The sequence below is a fragment of the Rhinopithecus bieti genome, unplaced genomic scaffold, assembly GCF_001698545.2.
Source record: "Rhinopithecus bieti isolate Rb0 unplaced genomic scaffold, ASM169854v2 scaffold_4129, whole genome shotgun sequence".
Classification (NCBI taxonomy): Eukaryota; Metazoa; Chordata; class Mammalia; order Primates; family Cercopithecidae; genus Rhinopithecus; species Rhinopithecus bieti.
This window is the reverse complement of record NW_016804391.1, coordinates 884,626-907,241: the sequence shown is the minus strand read 5'-3', so window position 1 is coordinate 907,241 and position 22,616 is coordinate 884,626. Positions and strand designations below refer to the sequence as shown.

Here is a 22,616-nt window from a genome sequence, read left to right as displayed (position 1 = left end):
AAAAAAAAAAAAAAAAAAAAGATTCTCAGTTGGGAAGGAGTTTCAGTATTGGATAAACTGAACAAAGCTTCATCGTGGTGAGAGAGGAAATACAGAGTAGTGAGAAATGTGGCAAAAGAAGAGGCCAAACAATGTGTTAAGAATTTCGGATTTTATATTAAGAGCAAAAGACGAAGGAGTATTGATTTTAGGTTTGCATTTTTAAATGATCATTTTGCCGCCTGCATGAACTCTGGATGGAAAGGATAAAAGTAATTTGAAGGAAACTGGTTAATAGGCAGTTGCAGTAGTCTAGATAACATGATAGTGCTTAGATTAGGTTAGTGGCAGGCTTATGTCTGAACATATGGGAGACTGGAGGTAACATGCACTAAGAGAAAACTGTAGGAGGAGCAGATTCAGAGGAGAAAACAAGTTTTTTTCTCTTTTCTTTTCTTTTTGAGACAGGCTGTCACTGTCGGCCAACACGATCTCAGCTCACTGCAACCTCTGCTTCCTGGGCTCAAGCCATTTTCCAGCCTCAGCCTCCTGAGTAGCTGGGACTACAGGTGCAAGCCACCAATGCCAGGCTAATTTCTTTGTATTTTTTGTATAGATGGGGTTTCGCCATGTCGCCCAGGCTGATCTGGAACTCCTGGGCTCAAAGGGACCCTCCTATCTTGGCCTCCCTAAGTGCTGGGATTATAGGCCTGAGCCACCACTCTCAGCCCCTTTTTAATACATATAGTTTGAGGTGTCTGAACATTGAAGTGGAGAATTTGAGAAAGTCATTGGATATCTAATTCTCTGGCTTAGTAGAGAAACTTGGCCTGGAGGTAAGAGCATTTCCTGTGAGTATTTGAAAAATTGTGTTTGGCGGCCAGGTGCGGTGTCTCACACCTGTAATCCCAGCACTTTGGGAGACCGAGGCAGGTGGATCACAAGGTCAGGAGATAGAGACCATCCTGGCAAACATGGCGAAAACCCATCTCTACTAAAGATACAAAAAAGTTAGCTGGGTGTGGTGGTGGGCACCCGTAGTCCCAGCTACTCAGGCTGAGGCAGGAGAATGGTATGAACCCGGGAGGTGGAGGTTGCAGTGAGCCGAGATGGCGCCACTGTACTCCAGCCTGGGCGACAGAGTGAGACTCCAACTCAAAAGAAAAGAAAATTGTGTTTGGCAATATCATTCACTAAAACGGCTTCTGGATGAAATAAAAGTTAGGAACAGACTCTCAAAACCTGCGCAACTTTATAACCAGAGCACCAAGAAAAACAATAATTTTCTAAAATAGCAGCTAAAAAGACATACTAAAGCAGGCACGGTGGCTCATGCCTGTAATTGCAGCCCTTTGGGAGACCGAGGCAGGCAGATCACTTGAGGTCAGAAGTTCAAGACCAGCCTGGCCAACATGGCGAAACCTATCTCTACTAAAATTAAAAAATTAGCCAGCAGTGCTGGTATGCGCCTGTAGTCTCAGCTACTCGGGAAGTTGAGGCAGGAGAATCACTTGAACCCGGAAGGTAGAGATTGCAGTGAGCCAAAATTATGCCATTGCACTCCAGCCTGGATGACAGTGTGAGATTCCATCTCAAAAAAGAAAAAAAAAATTTATATATATATATGGTTAAGACTAAATGTCTTTAAATAAATAAAGACGCTGCGAATGGTGGCTAATGCCTGTAATCTCAATACTTTGAGAGGCTGAGGTTGAAGTATCACTTGAGCCCAGGAGTTCAACACCAGCCTGGGCAACATAGGGAGCCTCTCATCTCTACAGAAGTTTTTTTTTTTTTAATTAGCTGGGCATGATGGCATGCACCTGTAGTCCTAACTACTCGGGAGGCTGTGGCAAGATGATCGCTTGAGCCTGGGAGTTCAAGGCTACAGTAAGCTGTGATGGTGCCACTTCACTCCAGCCTGGGCTGGCAGAGTGATACTCTGTCTCAAAAAAAAAAAATAGAAATACTACAATAAATATAGGCATTAATGTTCCAGGAAAAGATGAAGGTAGCTTGATAGAAGGGGATATAAAGAAGGGTTGAAGCTGCTGAACTGTAGGCACAGAGGATGTCATTGGTAGATAAATGTAGCAATGCCAGAGATAGCTGGTTCTAGTGTATTGCACCTGTTTGTTTCTTTTGTACAAACATTGAGAGAAGCCACACAATAAAAACACTTGCAGAAAAGTCTGTTGCCAGTAGGAACCAAGAGGAAGAATGTGGATGAATATACATTTTGAACAGAACTACATTGCTTATGGCTTTCTTCATTTAGTTTGTGTTAGTGTACTCTTCATTCAGCTGCTAGTTTTGTCCTGCAATATATTTATGTGCTTTAAAAGTGATGTATTAACCAATTCAACTTCCATATTCTGGTATCATTCTTGTATTTATCAATGATACAAGAGCTATTTATGCAGAAACACATACAATAACAAAACATACTGTATACCTTTATGAATTTTTGTATGTATAATCATGAGAGTAATGATATTTTCCTTGGGAGAGAATAGGGAGTGAAAAACACACAGCCTTGGGTAGCTCTGAGGAACTGCAGTATTTAAGGTAGTAATTAAAAAACTGTCAGCTTTTGGCCCACATGTGATTCTTTGTGGTGCTCTCTATACTTTTTAAAAAATTGCTCATATTAAAACATCTAGAAATTTTACATAAAATGTGGAATTCTGCTTCTCAGAAAAATCAGAACATCTGGCAACAATTAGTCCACATTTTCTGGATAATAGTGATGGCTGGGGGCTCAGTATTGGCAGGCCCCTTTTCATTGCTGCTTGTGTTCTTTTGTTCACCACAGTCCTCACTGTTTTCTGTTGTGTATTGTATCTGGCCCTCTTCAGCTATTTAAAGAGGGAACATTTGGATTTGAGATCCCTAATTTCAGAGTCATGAGAAGGAGATTATAAAGGATGAGTAAATAGAGGTGAAGGTGGTACGAGATGACAGGTTAGGATGTTGAATGTATCATCTACATGAACATTGAAATTACCCAAGAGGACAGTTACAGGAGTTGGGGTGAAAATGATGGATGTGAACCTAGTTTAAGGGTTCTTGGGGAATGAGAAAGATAGCAGGGAAGTCTAATATATGCAAAAGTATCTGTGTTAAGTAAGAACTTGTCTTTTTCTAAATTTCCTTCTTTATTTAATCATTTATTTTGAGATGGAGTCTCTCTCTGTTCAGTGACATAATCTAGGCTCACTGCAAAACCTGCCTTCTGGGTTCAAGCTATTCTGGCCTCAGCCTCCAAGTAGCTGGGATTGCAGAAGTGCACCACCACACTTGGCTAGTTTTTGAATTTTTTTGTAGAGTTGGGGTTTCACTATATTGGCCAGGCTAGTCTCAAACTCCTGACCTCAGGAGAACCACCTGTCTCAGCCTCCCAAAGTACTGGGATTATAGGCGTGAGCCACTGCACCTGGCTTTTCTTCTTCTTTATAAAATAACATGCAGAAACCACTAAGACCTCTCTGAAGTCACTGCTCTGACACTAGTTCTCTATCACCAGTTGGATGTTGTACAATTTAGTTCCATTTTGATTACAAATTACCTGAAGCTAGTGAAGACCTCAAGTTAAGAGCAAAGTTCATCATGAGACTCAGATGCCAATCACAAATTGTGGTATTCCCAAGACATCCATACTTCTGCCTGGCCTGCTAAAACTTGTAACTTCCTGCAACCCCCTCAATTTTGGTAACTTGTTAAAAAGGACTCACAGAACTCCTGAAAGCACTATAATGTGATTACAGTTTTGTTACAAAGGATACAGATCAAGAACAACTAGTTGAAGAGATACATAGAGCAGTGTTTGGTGCGAGAAGAGTCTGCAGACCTCCATGCCCTTCCCCTTGTGGAATCTGGGCACATTACCCTCCCAGCACATCACTGCGCTCACCAACCTGGGAGCTCCACTGAACCCCAGTGTCCAGAGTTTTTATTGGGGCTCCGTTAGGTAGGCCTGATTGGTTAGATCATTGGCCATGTTTTTTAACTCAGTCTTCGGTTCTCCACTCCCTTGAGGTTGGGGTGACCCAAAGTTTCAGATCTTTAATTATGTGGTTTGGTCTTTCTGGTCACCAGCCCCCATCTTGAAGTTACCTCAGGCTTCACAGTAAGTCATCTCACTGGCATAACAAAGACATTCCTATCACTTGGATAATTACAAGAGTTTTTGAAGCTCTGTGCCAGGAACCAGGGACAAAGACCAGCTATATTCTTTATTTTATCATAAGTCTAAATTCTTTTGTTAATTGCTCTCTGTCTTAGAATCTCTCCATTTTCTTTGCAATTACTCTTGATAAGTACCTGGAGATGTGACTTGATTTTCTCATATAAACTTACTATACTTTTTCAGGTAGATGTGAAAATAGGTTTAGCTGTCTTAACAAAATCAGTTGAGGAAAATTTTAGTTAAGCAAAATACTAAATAAAAATATTGGCCAGGCGCGGTGGCTCACGCCTGTAATTCCAGCGCTTTGGGAGGCTGAGGCGGGCGGATCACGGGGTCAGGAGATTGAGGCCATCCTGGCTAACATGGTGAAACCCTGTCTCTACTAGAAATACAAAAAAATTAGGCGTGGTGGCGGTCGCCTGTAGTCCCAGCTACTCGGGAGGCTGAGGCAGGAGAATGGCGTGAACCCAGGAGGCAGAGCTTGCAGTGAGCCGAGATCGCACCACTGCACTCCAGCCTGGGCGACAGAGCAGGACTCCGTCTCAAAAAAATAATTCAGGCGCGGATATCTTTTGTTTTGATCCCTTTGAAAGTCAGAACTGGTTTTGTTTAGGAGCATTTTATGTATTTGATTTTTGTTCTTAACTATTCCCTTATGATGGTAGCTGCTCTTTTAGCAAACAGTTACTGTGTGCCAGGAGAAGGAACATACTGTAATTCTAGCACTTTGGGAGGCTGAGGTGGGTGGGCCCCTTGAGGTCAGGAGTTCGAGATCAGCCTGGCCAACATGGTAAAACCCTGCCTCTACTAAAAATACAAAAATTAGCCAAGCAGGGTGGCACATGCCTGTAGTCCCAGCTACTCGGGAGACTGAGGCACAAGAATCACTTGAACCTGGGAGGTGGAGGTTGTAATGAGCTGAGATCATACCATTGCACTCTGGCCAGCCTGGGCAACAGAGTGAGTCTCTGTCTCAAAAGAAAATAATAAAATAAAATAAAGATAATTTCTGCCTTAAAGTCAATTTATAGTTTAGACATGTATACAAATAGTTATTGATGGGTTTTTTTTTTTGTTTGTTTTTGTTTTTTAAGACAGTCTCACTCTGTCGGCCGGGCTGGAGTGCAGTGGCACAATCTCGGCTTACTGCAACCTCCACCTCCCAGGCTCAAGCAATTCTCCTGCCTCGGCCTCCTGAGTAGCTGGGATTACAGGCGTATGCCACCACGCCCGGCTAATTTTTGTATTTTTAGTAGAGACAGGGTTTCACCATGTTGGCCAGGCTGGTCTCCAACTCCTGACCTAAGGTGATCCACCCGCCTCGGCTTCCCAAAGTGCTGGAATTACAGGTGTGAGCCATTGCACACAGCCTGACCGTTCTTTTTTGTTTTTTGTTTTTTTTTGTTGTTTTTTCTGAGACGGGGTCTTGCTCTGCTGCCCAGGCTGGAGTGCAGTGGCCAGATCTCAGCTCACTGCAAGCTCCGCCTCCTGGGTTTTACGCCATTCTCCTGCCTCAGCCTCCTGAGTAGCTGGGACTACAGGCGCCCGCCTCGACGCCCGGCTAGTTTTTTGTATTTTTTAGTAGAGACGGGGTTTCACCATATTAGCCAGGATGGTCTCGATCTCCTGACCTCGTGATCCGCCCGTCTCGGCCTCCCAAAGTGCTGGGATTACAGGCTTGAGCCACCGCGCCCGGCAGCCTGACCGTTCTTAATATTGAAATATTTACAAGACATTTTGGGGAGCAGAGAAGTGAGGGACTCAAAAGGGCTTGGGAAGGAGGAAGGAGTTTTGAATTTAGCAGCGAAGAATAAGGTGTGACAGCTGTTTTCCTACAATAGATAACAGCTTTTCAAGGGCATGGGATGTGTTACTGTGCTTAATTAAGTATTAATGGTTTGATATGGTACCCAAGAGGTGGGACTGGAAAGATAGGCAGATCATAAAGCCCTTGTTTATATGAGACTCCCAAGAGTGTAGAGTTTACTTTATAAGGTATGAGAAGTTAAGGGTTTTAACATGGGTAATAATTTGTTGAGATTACATTGACAGCAATGTGATAGACGGATTAGTGAAAGGAGATCAGGTAGATCAGTTTGGAAACAGCTCCCACAAAATATTGTAAGGCTCTTATTATGAGGCTCTGAGCCAAGGTAGAGATGATAATGATTAAGTGAAATGAGGTATGCAGAAGGATAAGGTTGGAAATAGGTAATACATTTGAATTTCAAACCTGTTTTGTAGGACAGATGAATTTGTAGCTCAAAGGAGAGGTCAAACCTGAAGATAATTATAGATACGTGATTATTAAGGCTATGAGAAGGAATGACAATATTTATTTCTCAAAAGAGAGGTCAAACCTGAAGATAATTTTAGGTACATGATTATTAAGGCTATGAGCAGGAATGACAATATTTATGGTGAATTCAGTGATTTTTTTTTTTTTTTTTTTTGAGACAGAGTCTCGCTCAGTCGCCCAGTGCCTGGAAGTGCAGTGGCCGATCTCAGACTCAACTGCAAGCTCCGCCTCTCCGGGTTTACGCCATTCTCCTGCCTCCAGCCTCATCCGAGTAGCGGGAGCTGCAGGCCCCGCCACCTCGCCCGGCTAGTTTTTTGATATTTTTTAGTAGAGACGGGGTTTCACGGTGTTAGCCACGATGGTCTCTATCTCCTGACCTTGTGATCCACCCGTCTCGGCCTCCCAAAGTGCTGGGATTACAGGCTTGAGCCACCGCGCCCGGCCGAATTCAGTGGATTTATTAAGTGAGTTTATAGTCAAGAGTGTCAAGTGACTGGGCACGGTGGCTCATGCCTGTAATCCCAGAACTTTGGGAGGCTGAGGCAAACAGATCACCTGAGGTTGAGAGTTCAAGGCCAGCCTTACCAACATGAAGAAACCCCATCTCTACTAAAAATACAAATACTAGCCGGGCGTGGTGGCACGCGCCTATAATCCCAGCTATTCAGGAGACTGAGGCAGGAGAATTGCTTGAACCTGGATGTTGGAGGTTGCGGTGAGCTGAGATCACACCATTGCACTCCAGCCTGGGCAACAAGAGCGAAACTCTGTTTCAAAAAAACAAAATAATAATAATTAAAAAAAAGAGTATCAAGTGTTATGGGAGACTGGTTTAGGTAAGTACTGAAAGTAGATGATTGGCTTTGGCAGTTAGTTTGTCTTGTGTCTGAGAGTCATTTGTATAGTGGCAAATGTTAGATTTCTGGAGGCTGAGGAATGGAAGTTAGGAAATACAGACAATTAAAATTCTTACATCTTTACGTTTTGCTGTTTTTTCCTCAATGTTTTCTTGTGTAGCACTTCTAACTGGTTTATTATTTGCTTTTTCCTTACAATGACATTCTGTTATTCTGTAGCATTCCATTAAAGATGTAATTACATTCTCTCAATCTGTGATGTCAGGTTGCTTTTTGAAGTATAAAGGTTTAAGAAATGCATAACTACATATGATTTTTAATTGATCTTCTCAGTCTTCAGTTGATTTTTTTCCATATATAAATTGAAAATAGATTCATTTTACATTTGGTATCATGTTAAAATGCTCCAAAAACTACCTACTGTATAATAGGTATTACAATATTGTTGATCACCTTCAGGAAATTATTATCCTGAAATGTCTCCCAATGGTCCAAGTTGGGACAGTTTGAGCAACAAAATAAATACGAGAGTATTGGATTATAACCTAAAAAAAAGTCAATATCTGTGAATCCATGTTGATATAAATAAATGATTGACTAAATAAATACTTGGCAGTAAAGAAGCAAATCTTCCTTACAGAAAAATTCCAAATAATAAATGTAGATCGCCACTTTCAGGAGGTAGAACTTAATTTCTCTCTTCTTGAATGTGTGCTGGACTGCTCACTTTTAAAGAACACCAAAGTATGAAGAGGGAAAAGCAGTAACTTTACAGTGAAGAGGCATGGCAGACAGCACCTTAACCAAGTTCAAGATTAACTTCACCAATAATAAGGCATGGTGATATCATGTACTCTCTGATAGAATGTGTTAAGTCTAACCAGAAAAAAAAAAAAAAAAAAAAAATAATAATAATAATAAAGGGCATTCTACAAATACCTGACCAGTACTAAAAAGTATCAAGCACCTGAAAAAACAAGGAAAGTCTCAGAAGCTTTTACAGAGAGAAGACTAAGGAGACATGACAACTAAATACAATGTGATATCCCAGATTGACAGTGAAAAAAGGACACGAGTGGAAAAAAATTGGTGAAATCTAAACAAAGTCTGGAATTTTGTTAATAGTATTATTCCAATGTTAATTTCTTGGTTGTGACAAATGTACTATAGTTATGTAAGATGTTAACATTGGGGGATGTTGGGTAAAGGACATGTGAGTATTCTCTGTACTATCTTTGTAACTTTTGTAAATCTAAATTTATTCCAGAATGATGAGTTTTTTTAATAAAGCAGAATACAAATTGTTAAGTAAAACGTATCTCAAACTGATAATTGATGAAATAAGAAATAAAGGTTATTTACTATTTGTATTGAGTGGATTCATCATAAGTGTTGATTGGGGGTAAAACAGGCATATTTGATAAATCATGTTGATATAAATCTGAGGAAAAATAAATGAAACCGAATTAGGGACACTGGCATGTGTAGCTTGGACCAAGGCATTTAACTTTTCTCTCTTTGTTTCAAAAATGGGGAGTCAGACTGACTTACCACTTTGAGCATTCTTAAAGTAAACAAGTATATTCACTGTGAAATTAAATCTTATGAAGCCTTAAGATGAGTAACAGTTCTAATCACTTTTATAAATTATGTGCCTGTGGTAGTTAGCTTATTTTTCTAACTTATGTACTATTCTGTACTGTACAGACTAACAGCTATAAAATCAGCTTGATGCAAGTGAAATTACAGTAAAATTATACACTTAAGTAAGGCCAGGTTTCCTGGTTTCTCCCAATCCTAATAGTGATTCTATTTAATTTATATATGTATGTTAGGTAGACATGAAATAGGTCTCATGAGCAAGAGTTTCTGACCTGGAATGTCAGTTATTTCATCCTGTTTTTCAGCATATGTGACTCATGGCTGGCTACACATGGTAGAACTTACAAACCTGGATTCTGAAATTGGCAGAGCAGTAGAATGAAGTATTTTCATTTAGGATTTATAGCTTAGAAGTCATAGCATAAGCAGACAATGGGACGTTATTGTAAATGATTTACTACATATAAATTACATTCTTTGGTGCGTTCAGTGATGATGAATATTTTATCCTCCAAGAATAAGGATTAAACCTTTTTTTTTTTTTGGAAAAAGTATATTCACTGTACAAGCATAGAGATTGAAGCAAAGAATACTGAGTTTTGTTCTCTTTAACTGAAGAATATAGGCTTTGATCAGAATATACTGATTTCAAACAATTTCTCTAGTGCTGTTTATAAGACACACATACGCAACAGTTGGAATGAGTTCAGATGTTCAGTAGCAGGGTGGGGTGACTATAGGTGACAGCACTATATCGTGTATTTCAAAAATAGCTAGAAGAGAGGACTTGAAATGTTCCTGACACGTAGAAATCATAGATAGGCAGGGTGATGAATACCCAAAATACTCTGACTTGATTCTTACACATTCTATGCGTGTAACAAAGTATCACATGTATCCCATAAATATGTACGACTATTACGTATCAATTTTAAAAAGATTTAAAACACGATAGAAAAAAAGATATGCCTATAAATGAAGTGTGAACATATAGAGATGAAAGCAGAAAATTGATTGTGGTGTGGTTAGTGCAGTTATGGGAATTTCTAGAGTAATTCCATTTTAGTGAATGATGTCATTTGGGCACTATGAAAAATAGCCTAGAGAAAACACAAATTTTTTTTTTTTTTTTTTGAGACGGAGTCTCATGCTGTCGCCCAGGCTGGAATGCAGTGGTGCTATCCTGGCTTACTGCAAGCTCCGCCTCCCGGGTTAATGCCATTCTCTTGCCTCAGCTTCCCATGTAGCTGGGACTACAGGTGCCCGCCACCACGCCCGGCTTTTTTGTATTTTTAGTAGAGACAGGGTTTCACAGTGTTAGCCAGGATGATCTCAATCTCCTGACCTTGTGATCCGCCTGCCTCAGTCTCCCAAAGTGCTGGGATTATAGGCGTGAACCGCAACACCCGGCCAAAACACAGACTTTTTAGCTTAAAAATCGCCAAAACAGTCTCTGAGTCGTACTCTCTTGTAGTGCATTTAGTTGGTGCATCAGATAAAATGTATTACTTTCTGTATTTCCCACAATTGAAAACAGCTGTTTTTATTGTGGACCCAGCTTTTACCTTAGCATTCAGCTCGTTCACAAGAAGGTTCCAAGGCGGCTGTCAACTGTGAACCATACCAAAGGATTCAGAACTTGAATCTGGGAACAAAAAAAAAAAAAACTTGATCAGAAGTTTTCAAATAGTTTGGTATTTTATGTTCATATTCCTTTACTATGGTAGCCATTTTTATTACAACCAATTTTGGTTCAGTCATTGTTTAACACACATTCCCAAGTAGCTTTGACTTACAAATAATGACAGAAGAGGAATCTTTTTTAAAACTAAACTTTTATAACGTTTTAATTTTGGTGGGAAGGAACAATTTCAGTGTTAGAAACTTTTAAAATTATTTTAAAATTGATAATATCTTAGAACTGACTACTGCGTAGCATTCTTCCAAACTAGCATACTTAATCTATTTTTCCATAATTCACCCAAAGATACTTCTAACATTGCAGTCATCAAACATTCCACTCATACAAATGATTTCTTAGTTACTTGTGTCTTTAGTGTTGGTCTCCAAACAGAGTGACTAAAATTCATACTATATTAAGTTATAAAAGCTTTAATAGTGAACTTAGGCTAAAGAAACATATGTTTTGTCCAACCAACTATTGATTTAATTCGCTGTATTTTTTTTTGCTAATTTGTGTTTGACACCAGGGAAATTCCTTGTTTTTCTAGGCTAGGATGTTCAGGGCTTCAATGAGTAGTTAGTTGAATCTTTATTCTCATGATTTCTTTGGGATGCTTCCACCACTGCAGACGCTATTATCAGTGAGAATTTTATCTATTCTGCTATCTTTGCCTGTTTTACTCTGTCTTCACACCCAGGCATCTGTAAAAGTAGCATTCCTTATATATCTTTGATTTGTTTTAGTTCCTCCAATGGAAATGTCAATCAAGGTTTTTTTGTGGCAAATCAATTTGAAAACAGGTTCTTGGTTTCTGCTCATTTTGTGTTTATTATAAAGATTTTCATAATCTTACTTCTTTATGATCCAGTTACATTCTTTTTTTGCTTTTTCAACTTTCAACAGTTTGTATCCCTGATTTCATCTTACGGTTTTGCTGTAAAAGTACTACCTTTCCCCTCTTGTTTAAATTGACAAAAATGTTTCTGTAAATCCTGTCTTTATCTTCAAAAGTTCATCAAATACTGGCCAAATAAAATCCAGAGAGTCTATAATTAAAACCACTTCCAATGTTCCTTCACATTTGCAAGTTTGGTTTTAATTCTTAATTTTCTCTGTATTATTCCAATGTATGGTATTCTCTTTTTCTGTCTTCCTCCTTAGTAGTCTGCCTTGTTTACATGAGGGCCTTTATTTCCAGCTGAAGAAAAAGTATTTCCCTTAATAATCTACTTATATTTATTCTGAAATCCAATTTTATTTAGGTCCTTTTGTTTTTGTTTTTGTTTTGCAGCTTACCTATAATTTCTACTTCCTGCCTTTGTGTGTAGAGTTTCTAAACATATTTCTGAAGTTGTCATCATCCAAGTGATGAGACACACAGTGGTGGTCTACTCACTAATATTGTGAACTGAGGAATTCCTATTTGTAGTCTTTATTCACTTCTGAAGTACTTATTTTGCTTTATAGTATTTTGAAATGAAACATGATGAGAACTCTTTGATATCTACAATTGTGTTCTCTATGTGTATGCTTTGAGGAAGTGTCAGATTTTCTTGAACTAGAATTCATATAAACTTTGTCCTTTGTGGATTGGGGAGCCTCCACACATCCTTCCAGGCAGATCTAAAATGGCCACTCTTGAGACATGAGCAAACATTTGTCACATGATGGAGACAGCAAGGGAAAGAGCTAAGTAGGGGAAGCAGAAAACTACTTTCTCCCTTGGGAAAAAACTGAGCAGAAAGCCAGACATCTTCTGGTTCTGACTCATCTCTTGGGCATACTCTGCAAAAGTTATGGTGAAGAGTCAGTGAATTAGAAGATTCACTCAGTAACTTTTTTCTACCCTGCAAGTACCTACCAGCCCTGGAGGTACCTATATGAGTAGTACTTCTTAATTGGATTCACTCTATGTTTAAGGTAAATGCTTGATGTTATAGGTTAGTTCTAGCTCCCTACTGGATATAACTCAGTGCTCTTCTTTCTATTATTATTATTATTATTGAGGCAAGGGTCTCACTGTCGCCCAGGATGGAGTACAGTGGTGCGATCACAGCTCGCTGAAGCCTCTACCTCCTGGGCTCAAGCAATCTTCCCACCTCAGCCTCTCAAGTAACTGGGACTACAGGTATACGCCACCATGCCCAGCTAATTTTTATTTTTTTTTGTAGACACTAGTTTTGCCATATTGCCCAGGCTAGTCTTGAACTCCTGAACTCAAGCAACCTGGCTACCTCGGCCTAGCAAAGTGCTGGGATTACAGGCATGAGCTCCTGCACCTGCCTATCTAAAAATTCCATGATAAACCTAGGAGTCAATTAATAGATAATAGCTACTAATATTTATAAAACATTTTGAATTTTATAAAATTATTTTTGGATTACATTGTCTCATTTTGGGACTGACAACAATGCTGTAACTTAGCTTTATTAAAAGAGTCCAGGCACATTTACTTTTGTAGATTCTCTCTAGTTTAATTTGTAGCAGAGCCAGGAGTCAAAGCCAGGATGCTTTACTCCATAGTCCATGTACTGAACACCGTATCACACTCAACTCTGCTCTGCATTATGTTTTAGGTTTGGACACATAAATGTATATTGGTGTCTGTTGAGTGGACATAGTAGTTCTCTGGGCATTATCTGCTTCTTCCTGGAAGCCCAACTGCAAATTGGCGTTTATAAAACAGTATATTCCTGGCAGTGTTACAGATAATGTTTGCAGATTTCATATGATTCCTACCGTTAGGCCAATTTTAACATACTTTGAACATCTTTAACTGGTTGCTATTTCTTGTACATAAGTGATAGCATCACTTTCCAGTCTTAAACTTGGTTGCTTTATATCATTAAGTAATGTTTTTTCAGTTATCCTCATCTTATTACTGCCTCTGTGAACACTGCTTTTAAATGAAATGAGATGCTAGAGCTGATGATTACCAAGCGTTAGAGATCTGTATCTCAAGGATACAGCTTTATTCTTTTTAAATATGGAATATTGTTAAGAATAGCTCTGCTCTGTATGAACAGGGAATTCAAACTTTTAAAAATGAAAAATGAGAACCTTCCTGAATTAAATTTTACTCAAATCTTCCGTTAAGTCCTAAGAATAGGCTGCTGGCTTCCATTGCTTTCAGGAAATGAAAAATGGCTCAGAAGCTAAGTGAGCTAAATAAGCCATCTCTCTCTCAATTGTTTCAGTTTCTCAGGAATTGCTGTACAATCCTGTCAATAATGATCTCCATGGATCTGACCCCCATCCCATCTCCCACTGCCTCCTCTGAAACTCCAGATGCCACCATAAGAAGGAGCTTTGAAGAATGTGCCTGTACCCTCTTTTTACCCTGAGGTTGGTGAGGCCAGGCAGGGTGATTCTCAGGATATCCTGATAATCAAAGGTACAGTTGAAGCCTTCATCAAGACTTTCTTGAAGATGACCAAGAAATTTAGGAAACATTACTAAATAGCCTAAGAACTGAAGATGGAACTCAAGAATGGATGGCACAAGTGTCACCTAAAATGTAATTCATGATGATATACACGATGATTAATAAGCTCCTTGAGGGCAGAGACCATTACACCGTTTGTAGACTTCTTCCCCCTACCTTCACAATATCTAGCATAGTACCAAGCATATAAACTACACTCACTTAATAAATGTTAGTTTATGACTGAGAGAAAAGACTTTATATAAAAAGTGCTCTTAAGGCTGGGCGCAGGGGCTCATGCCTGTAATCCCAGCACTTTGGGAGGCTGAGGCGGGCGGATCACTTGAGGTAAGGAGTTCGACACCAGCCTGGCCAACATGATGGAACCCCGTCTCTACTAAAAATACAAAAATTACCCGGGCATGGTGGCCCATGCCCGTAATCTCAGCTACTCAGGAGGCTGAGGCAGGAGAAACACTTGAACCCGGGAGGCAGAGGTTTCAGTGAGCCAAGATTGTACCACTGCTCTCCAGCCTGGTAGACAGAGGGAGTCCATCTCCCAAAAAGAAAAAAAGTGCCTTCAAACCCCTCTTTTCTTAGTACTTAATCCATGATCAGGAATGGTGATAGAGTTGACTATTATCTCAGGCTTCTTGACCACTATTGTCTTCTGTTTTGACCATGTGTTGGGTAGGAAATATGTATCTGTCTGTATATGAAGTTTTCAGTATTAATACTTAAAGTTATGTCTTCACTGATGCCTGGGCTTTTTATTTCTTAGATGTTTCATTGTGATATTTAGTTATTTAGTGGAAATCTCTCAACCACACTCGAGGGTGATTTATTATACTGTTGGATTTAAAAATCTGTCTCGTATCTGTTGTTAAGATTCAGCAATAAACAATCTTGCTTCTTGAATAGGTCTACATCAGTCATCATTGTGTTTCAGAAGTAGGATGTACTATCACATCAATTTTCTTAAAAAAATGTAACCTGTTACTCTTGAATGACAGCATATAGTCTTACATCTCACCTGAGCAGTGTTTCCCATGTCCTGCTAAAAGACTATTTACAGCAATGTGATTTAAGATGCTACTTAATTAAAACAAGGCTCATGGTCTATTTCTCTTAGAGAAAAGGAAACAGCAACTTAGCTCTGTTCAGTTCTTCTGACCCTAAGTTGTCCTTCAGAGAATTAATCAAATCTTTTAGGAGTTAACTTTCGTTTAGAGGCAGATCTTGAAAATCTTCAGCTTTTTGATTTCTTGTACCTCTTGTGGCTCCAGTTACATGTAAGTTTTTTTATTTATAATTTTTTCCCATAAATAAGCATTTCAGATTACTAGTTTTTTGACAAACATGAGATAGACATTCATTATCAACTCTTAATAGCTGGCATTTTAGATTATAAGGAATCCAATATAAGAATCAAGTATATTTTATTCAGGAAAATAATCTTACATCAAGAACATACTTTTCTTTTGAGCAGGCGATGTATTATGCTGTATAGATTTGGGGTTTTGCTAAAAGTATGAAAGTTTTTGAAAGGAAATTGAGTTTCTTTGTCTTCATAAGCTTTTATGTATATAGCCAAGGATCCTTAAGTGTATAGCTTTAAAAGAGACTATTTCATGGATAAATTATCAGTTTTCTAGAATTTGCAAAAGGAGGAAAACATAGAATCTGAAAATAATTTCTGTGAATTGGATAGGATGTGTGGGTTTAAGGTTTGAGCCTTTTACTTCTTTATTTTTTTCTTTTTTTTGAAATGGAGTCTTGCTGTGTTGCCCAAGCTAGAGTGCAGTGGGGTGATATCGGCTCACTGCAACCTCCACCTCCCGGGTTCAAGCAGTTTTCCCACCTCAACCTCCCAAGTAGCTGGGATTACAGGCACCCGCCATCATGCCTGGCTAATTTTTGTATTTTTGTAGAGATAGGGTTTCACCATGTTGGCCAGGCTGTTCTTGAACTCCTGACCTCAGGTGATCCACCCACCTTGGCCTTCCAAAGTGCTGGGATTACAGGCATGAACCACCATGCCTGGCTTGATCCTTTATATTTAAGAGGATCTCATTCTCTTAAATGAAGTGCTCAGGTTGGACCTGCTTTTCTCACATCAACTTTTTTTTTTTAGACAGAGTCTTGCTCTGTTGCCCAGGCTAATGGGGCGATCTCAGCTCACTGCAACCTCTGCCTCCCAGGTCGAAGCGATTCTCCTGTCTCAGCCTCTCTGAGTAGCTGAGATTACAGGCATGTGCCGCCATGCCTGGCTGGTTTTTGTATTCTTAGTAGAGGCAAGGTTTCACTATGTTGGCCAGGCTGGTGTCAAACTCTTGACCTTGTGATCCGCCCGCCTCAGCCTCCCAAAGTACTGGGATTATAGGCGTGAGCCACCGCGCTGGGCCCTCACATCAACTTTTTGATAAATTACATTGTAAATTTTGTCAGTTTATATGATGAATTTTAATAATCCAAAACAGATTTGGTTAAAATATTGTTAGTAATTTTTATCAATATTTTAAATAATGTTTTATGCTAGTAACACATGAAAGCTAAATCATATATTGTTTATTCTTCCATTAAAATTAATTTTTCCTCTGTGAATGTAACAGGAGAAATTATGTATATAGTACCTGTGAACTTCTGACAACAACATATAGCGTGGTTTGTCCTCTGCTTATTTTCCTCCTAATGTCGGGTTACAAGTCATATTATTACAGGGAATGACAGTGGCAACAACTAAACTGTAACAAGTTCTAACAAAAGATGGTTTCGCATTATTTTTAGACTTGAATTTTCCTATTATTTCTATCTTTTTCTTTTTCTCCAGGCTCCCAGCCAACCTCTGATAAACCCTCCCAGCGGCCATCAGAGAGCACAAATTGTAGCCCTACCCGGAAAAGGTCTTCATCTGAGAGTACTTCTTCAACAGGCTAGTGCTATTTGTTTTACCAGATTTTCAAGATAGTTTCCCATTTGTTATTTGTGAATAAGGAGTTATAATATTATAGAAAAAATAATGGGAACTGAATCATATATGGTATTTTTTTTTCATTCAAAGGAGTTGAAACAGTAGACTTCATATGTGAGAATCAATAATGTACATTGAAACAATGTAGTCGTCTTCCCCTTTACAAAGTTGAGTTAAAGTAGATTAAAGTAAAAGTATGTGTTGGGAATAATAGGGGAATGTGGATTATAGCTATTTAATAAAGATTTAGATGTATATAAAATTGCTTAAGGCCGGGCACAGTGGATCATGCCTGTAATCCCATCCCTTTGAGAGGCTGAGGTGGGTGGATCACCTGAAATCAGGAGTTCGAGACCACCCTGTTCAACATAGTGAAACCCCATCTGTACTAAAAATACAAAAATTAGCCAGGCATCGTGGCGTGTGCCAGTAATCCCAGCTACTTGGGAGGCTGAGGCAGGAGAATCTCTTGAACCTGGGAGGCGGAGGTTGCAGTGAGCGGAGCTCACTCCACTGCACTCCAGCCTGGGTGACAGAGTGAGACTCTGTCTGAAAAAAAAAAAATTGTTTAGTAAACTAGTAATTTTCAAAGTAGCATTCACAAATTTCTAGGGATATGCAAAATAATTGAGAGCCTCTATTAATAGTTATTTTTAAACTTCTTAATTGCTGATATTTATATATTTACACCCCATTAATACATATAACATATTTGTATAATTTGTACAGTTTAGGGTATGCTTCCAATTTTCTCTTTATGGATAGTTTGTGTGGTTACCAAAAAAAAAAAGGATGATTTATACCTGTCTTCTGCCTTTTCCTGATGGTGAAAGAGTAAGGAATGATTTTTTTTAATTTATTAATTTTACTAGGAGAGATGGAGAGTGATAGATTAATTCCAGATAGTGAGGAATACATTAAAGAGAATTTAGAGTGTTCAGAAAAATAAATCGAAAAGCCAGTGTGGTCAGACTAAAGGTTGGTTGGTTGGTTTTGAGATGAGTCCCCTTCTGTCGCCCAGGCTGGAGTACAGTGGTGCAATCTCGGCTCACTGCAACCACTGACTCCTGAGTTCAAGTGATTCTCTTGCCTCAGCCTCCTGAGCAGCTGGGATTACAGGTGCCCACCATCATGCCCGGCGAATTTTTTTGTATTTTTAGTAGAGACTAAAATTCGCCATGTTGGCCAGGCTGGTCTCGAACTCCTGACCTCAGGTGATCTGTCTGCCTCGGCCTCCCAAAGTGCTGGGATTACAGGCATGAGCCACCGCATCCAGCCAAAGATGGTTTTTTAATATGAGGCTGGAAACGTAGTAGAGAACTAGTGATGTAGAGTCTTAAACAAAGTTGGAAGTTGTGGAAACTTAAACAAGGAAGTGACATTATCTCCTCCCTTTCTATCTCTAGGTCTTTGAAGAAGTAGAAGGCCTTTCAAATTGTATCAGTATGGTATTTGTTGAATTTAGTTGATGATTATCTTTAGAAGCTCTTTGTTAGTCCAGTTTTCCTCTTGGCAGCAGTGACAGTTGTGTCTCTCTTGGTGCTTTGTTTTTATACTGCCATGGAAAGACTTTTACAGTCTAACAAGAAATGACTTAATTTCTCTTATGTTTACCTAGACCAGGGTAAGGAAACATCACAGCCTATGGGCCAAATGCAGTCCAAGGCCTGTTTTTGTGTAGCCCTCAAGCTAAGAATTATTTTTAGGTTTTTAAAGGCTTATGGGGAAAAGATGAAGAATAATATGAGGCAGGCATTATATATGTCCTCAAAAGCCTAAAATGTTTACTCTCTGACCTTTTACAAAAAAAGTTCATCAACCCCTAAACAAGTGAATGAGATTTTGATAAGGGACATATCAGTGTTGAAAATCACCAAAATATTTTACTTTTGTAAACAAAAGAAAGAATATCTAAATTCACAATGTTTCTTTTGCAATGAGACTATTCTGTTCATTGAATTAGATTTCTATTGAGGGTTGCTGTGAGTAGTGAGCCCTGGAAATACAAACACGTATAAGATTAAGTTACTGCCCTCAATAATTCAGACATATAAAGCAATGTATTAAATTCTGTAACAGAGCAGTGTACAAAATGCTATGACACAGAGAAATTCAAGCACTAACCACTTGAAATGACTAAAGAAGGTATCACTGAATAAGTCACACATGCACTACTATATATTGAATTTACTTAAGTAGGCAAGTGGGACAACGTAAAGGGTAATAATGTATTTAGCACAGTAACAACAGCACTTTCGAAGAAAGTTAGAAAACCGTGAAATAGCATAGTGTTTTTGAAGAATAACCCATTGTTGGATATGACTAATGTACATAAGTGGTGATGATGGTGGTTGGAAAAGGAGATTGTAAAAGTAATAATGGGGACTATATCACATATGGTATTTTTTTTTTCGTTCAGAGGAGTTGGAACTTCATTGTATATGCAATTGGGAACTACTGAACAATTTCTAACGAGGAAGATAAATTATTTGATATGCTCTATCAGTAAGAATAGGATAGGTCTTACAGTGTTAAAAAAATGATCCCCAAATCTCAGTGGCTTAAAACAACGAAGGCTTATTTTTTGTTCATGCTGTGTGACCATCAAGAGTCCACTCCATGTTGCCTTCCCTCTAGGACCCTGACTAACAGAGAACCTGTACCTGGAATGTTGCTTGTCTTCTGGTAAAGGGGAAAGGGCAATAGTAAAGCACTAACTGTTAAAATTTCTGCATTAAATGTTACTTCTCAGTTTCAGTGCCAAAGCAAGTCATGTGGTTAAGTCTTGTGTCAATGGGACCAGAAAGTATAATCCTTTTGGCAGTAGGGGCTGGATAGCAAATATTTATAAGTAATAAGATAGTCTATCATATGTGTATGTTTAAAAAATGCTACAACGTTACAATATGAAGAATGGAGTGTGGCAGATGCATGCAGGCAGAGTAGATAATGGCTTCAGATTTGAATATATTAAATGTGGACTGTCTTTAGCCTATTTAGGTAGAGATATTGAATAGACTGTTAGAAGCAGTGGTTTATACTGAGAGAGAGACATCTGTGGTGTAGATATCTACCAGTATATATATGAACTTGAATTTGGCAGTGAAAGAGATCACCCAGGGAGAACGTGTTAAGTGAGGTGACGGGGACGGAGACCTAAGAAACTTGAGCATTTCAGAGGGAAGTGGAAGAAAAGATGTTTCGCGAAGGAGACTTAAATATGAAACATCAAACCGTATATGTCACAGAAGCCTGAACAAGACTTCAGAGTGGAACAGATTAGTCAACATTAGATGTCACAAAGTGGTCAAAAAGCGTTCGATCAGAAAGTGTCAAATGATTGAGAAGATAAGAAAAAATAGTCTGAGAATGTGAAAGTTTGGAGCTTGAAAGAGGGAAAGGAAACTTAAAATTCAGGTAGCATTGAAATAAATTAGAGCTCTTTATTTCCAGCAATGTGGTAGATTAGGTGTGCAGAGCAAACACCTTGTTATCTAAAACCTAAAAATGCATGGACAACATTTCTTACAGGATGACTGAACTTTGAAGTAACTAAATAGGAAACCAGAAACTTCAGAAAGTTCAATTCAACAGAGATAAAGAGCGTTAGAGCTGCTTGACATCTGCTTGATCCCTGGTGGCTGGGAGTCTGGTAATTGGATCATATCCAGCTGCAAGAGACAAAAGACAGAGCCTAGGACTCTAGTAGAACAGAAGACCACATCAGACTTCCATGCATAAAGTTGGAACCCCCAAAAGGTGACACTTAACAGTGTACGGGAAAATAAAAAATAAACCTATCACAGAAAAGGATAGTTTCTTGTTTTAGTTTTGGCTTTGAAAGGAGCAAGAAAACGAAGGAGTTCCTGACCACAAGCTCTTACTCATTCTCTGCCTCTCCTACAGATTTATATTGCTTGTCAGACCCAGAAAAAAGTTAAAATAAAATTTGTCATAGGTTGGTAGTCTTCCCAGTTGCATTGCAGAACCAAATGCAAATACTGTGGAGAATCGCCATTAAATATAAACCTGAGCTTTCAAAATCACTATATTCACAATTTTGGTTGACCTAGCGTTCTCATATATTGTAGCAACACAGGGAATGACTGCCTTTATTTTGCAGTTTTTAAAGGCAAAGAAGTAAACCAGAATCATGTCCTAACCTTCTAGGTATAGTCAAAGGAACACCATACCTCCAGAAACCATCTGTTTAGTAAACCGAGGTATGTAAATAACTGTAGAAACAAAAAGCAATTTGCATTTTGGATAAGATGCCTCAAGGCCCATCCTTGAACTGAATTCCCTGTTTTTGAGATAAATCCAAAGCGGTAATATACTAACAGTATATGATTTTACTGAAAGCTGTAGTTGTTATTATGCATATCAGGAGCCCATAGTAACAAAATTATTATTGATGAGTAAAATCTAAGCCTTTTCTGGAGGTTTTTATTATCTTATTAGGTCTTTAGGACGTAATATGAGGATAGCTTTTCATTTCTGAAATGAGTATTTGCAAGTACTCTGTTAAAGTTTATATCTCTCTTAGGTCTTTTTTTAGTATTTGTAGCTTTTAAGATATTTATGTCTGTCTGCTCATTTCTCAGGTATTTGACGTAACTGAAGATTTTTATAATTAGGACCCAAATCCATGGTAATTTTCACATTCTAGAGAATGTAAAGCCCTTCAATAGTGTTTCACAGAATCATTTCATCTTTTTATAGCTGGTTTACAAATACTGTTACATTGATGAGAGAGGTAGTTCTTTTATAATTTTATTATTGAGCAACTACTATATTCAGGCTACCAAATTCAACTACTATATTAAGCCAAAAGACTGTAAGAGACATTCCCTAATACCAAGGAACTTATGTTAAGATCAGTTTATCTTGAGAGCAACAATAAAATATGCTAGTGATTTTACAGAAATTTATTTATTTTTCATTTTTATTTTTTTGACAGAGTCTCGCTCTTGTCACCCAGGCTGGAGTGCAGTGTCGTGATCTCAGCTCACTGCAACCTCCACCTCCTGAGTTCATGCGATTCTCCTGCCTCAGCCTCTTTTGTAGCTGGGATTAAAGGGACATGCCACCACATGCCTGCCTAATTTTTGTAGTTTTAGTAGAGATGGGTTTTCACCATGTTGGCCAGGCTGGTCTCTAACTCCTGACCTCAAGTGATCTGCCCACCTCGGCCTCCGAAAGTGCTGGGATTACAGGCGTGAGCTGCCACTCCTGGCCTGTATAGTATTATTCTACACATAACTGAATGCTGAAATGATGGAAAGTTAATCAGAAAATGCTTCCATAAACTTTGTATTGAGGCTTAACAGACATCATATATATGCCATGACTAAAGAGGTAAGTGGGAGAAGAGGAGAAGGCATTTTGATGTAATAGGAAAACTATGTACTTTGACTTAGATGTAGTTGATTCATATTTAGCAATATTGTGTAACCTTACAGAAGTTACGCAAACCATTAAACCCATTGCTTTCTTGTCTGTAACATGAGGCTCCTTCTATTTATCTTGCAGACTAGTGGGAATTAGAGTAAATGGATAGGAAATTTTTATCACTGAATTAGTTTTTGAGTAATAGTAACTTCTTTTTTTT

At 38.7% G+C, this 22,616-nt stretch overlaps 1 protein-coding gene across 1 annotated transcript in view; it reads left to right on the top strand.

Annotated features, from left to right (window-relative positions):
- ASH1L (ASH1 like histone lysine methyltransferase) overlaps nt 1–22,616 on the top strand; it is a 188,030-nt gene that overhangs the window by 50,560 nt on the left and 114,854 nt on the right. Inside the window, 1 exon segment of the mRNA XM_017867692.1 lies at nt 16,865–16,966. Coding sequence (XP_017723181.1) covers nt 16,865–16,966 — 102 coding nt within the window.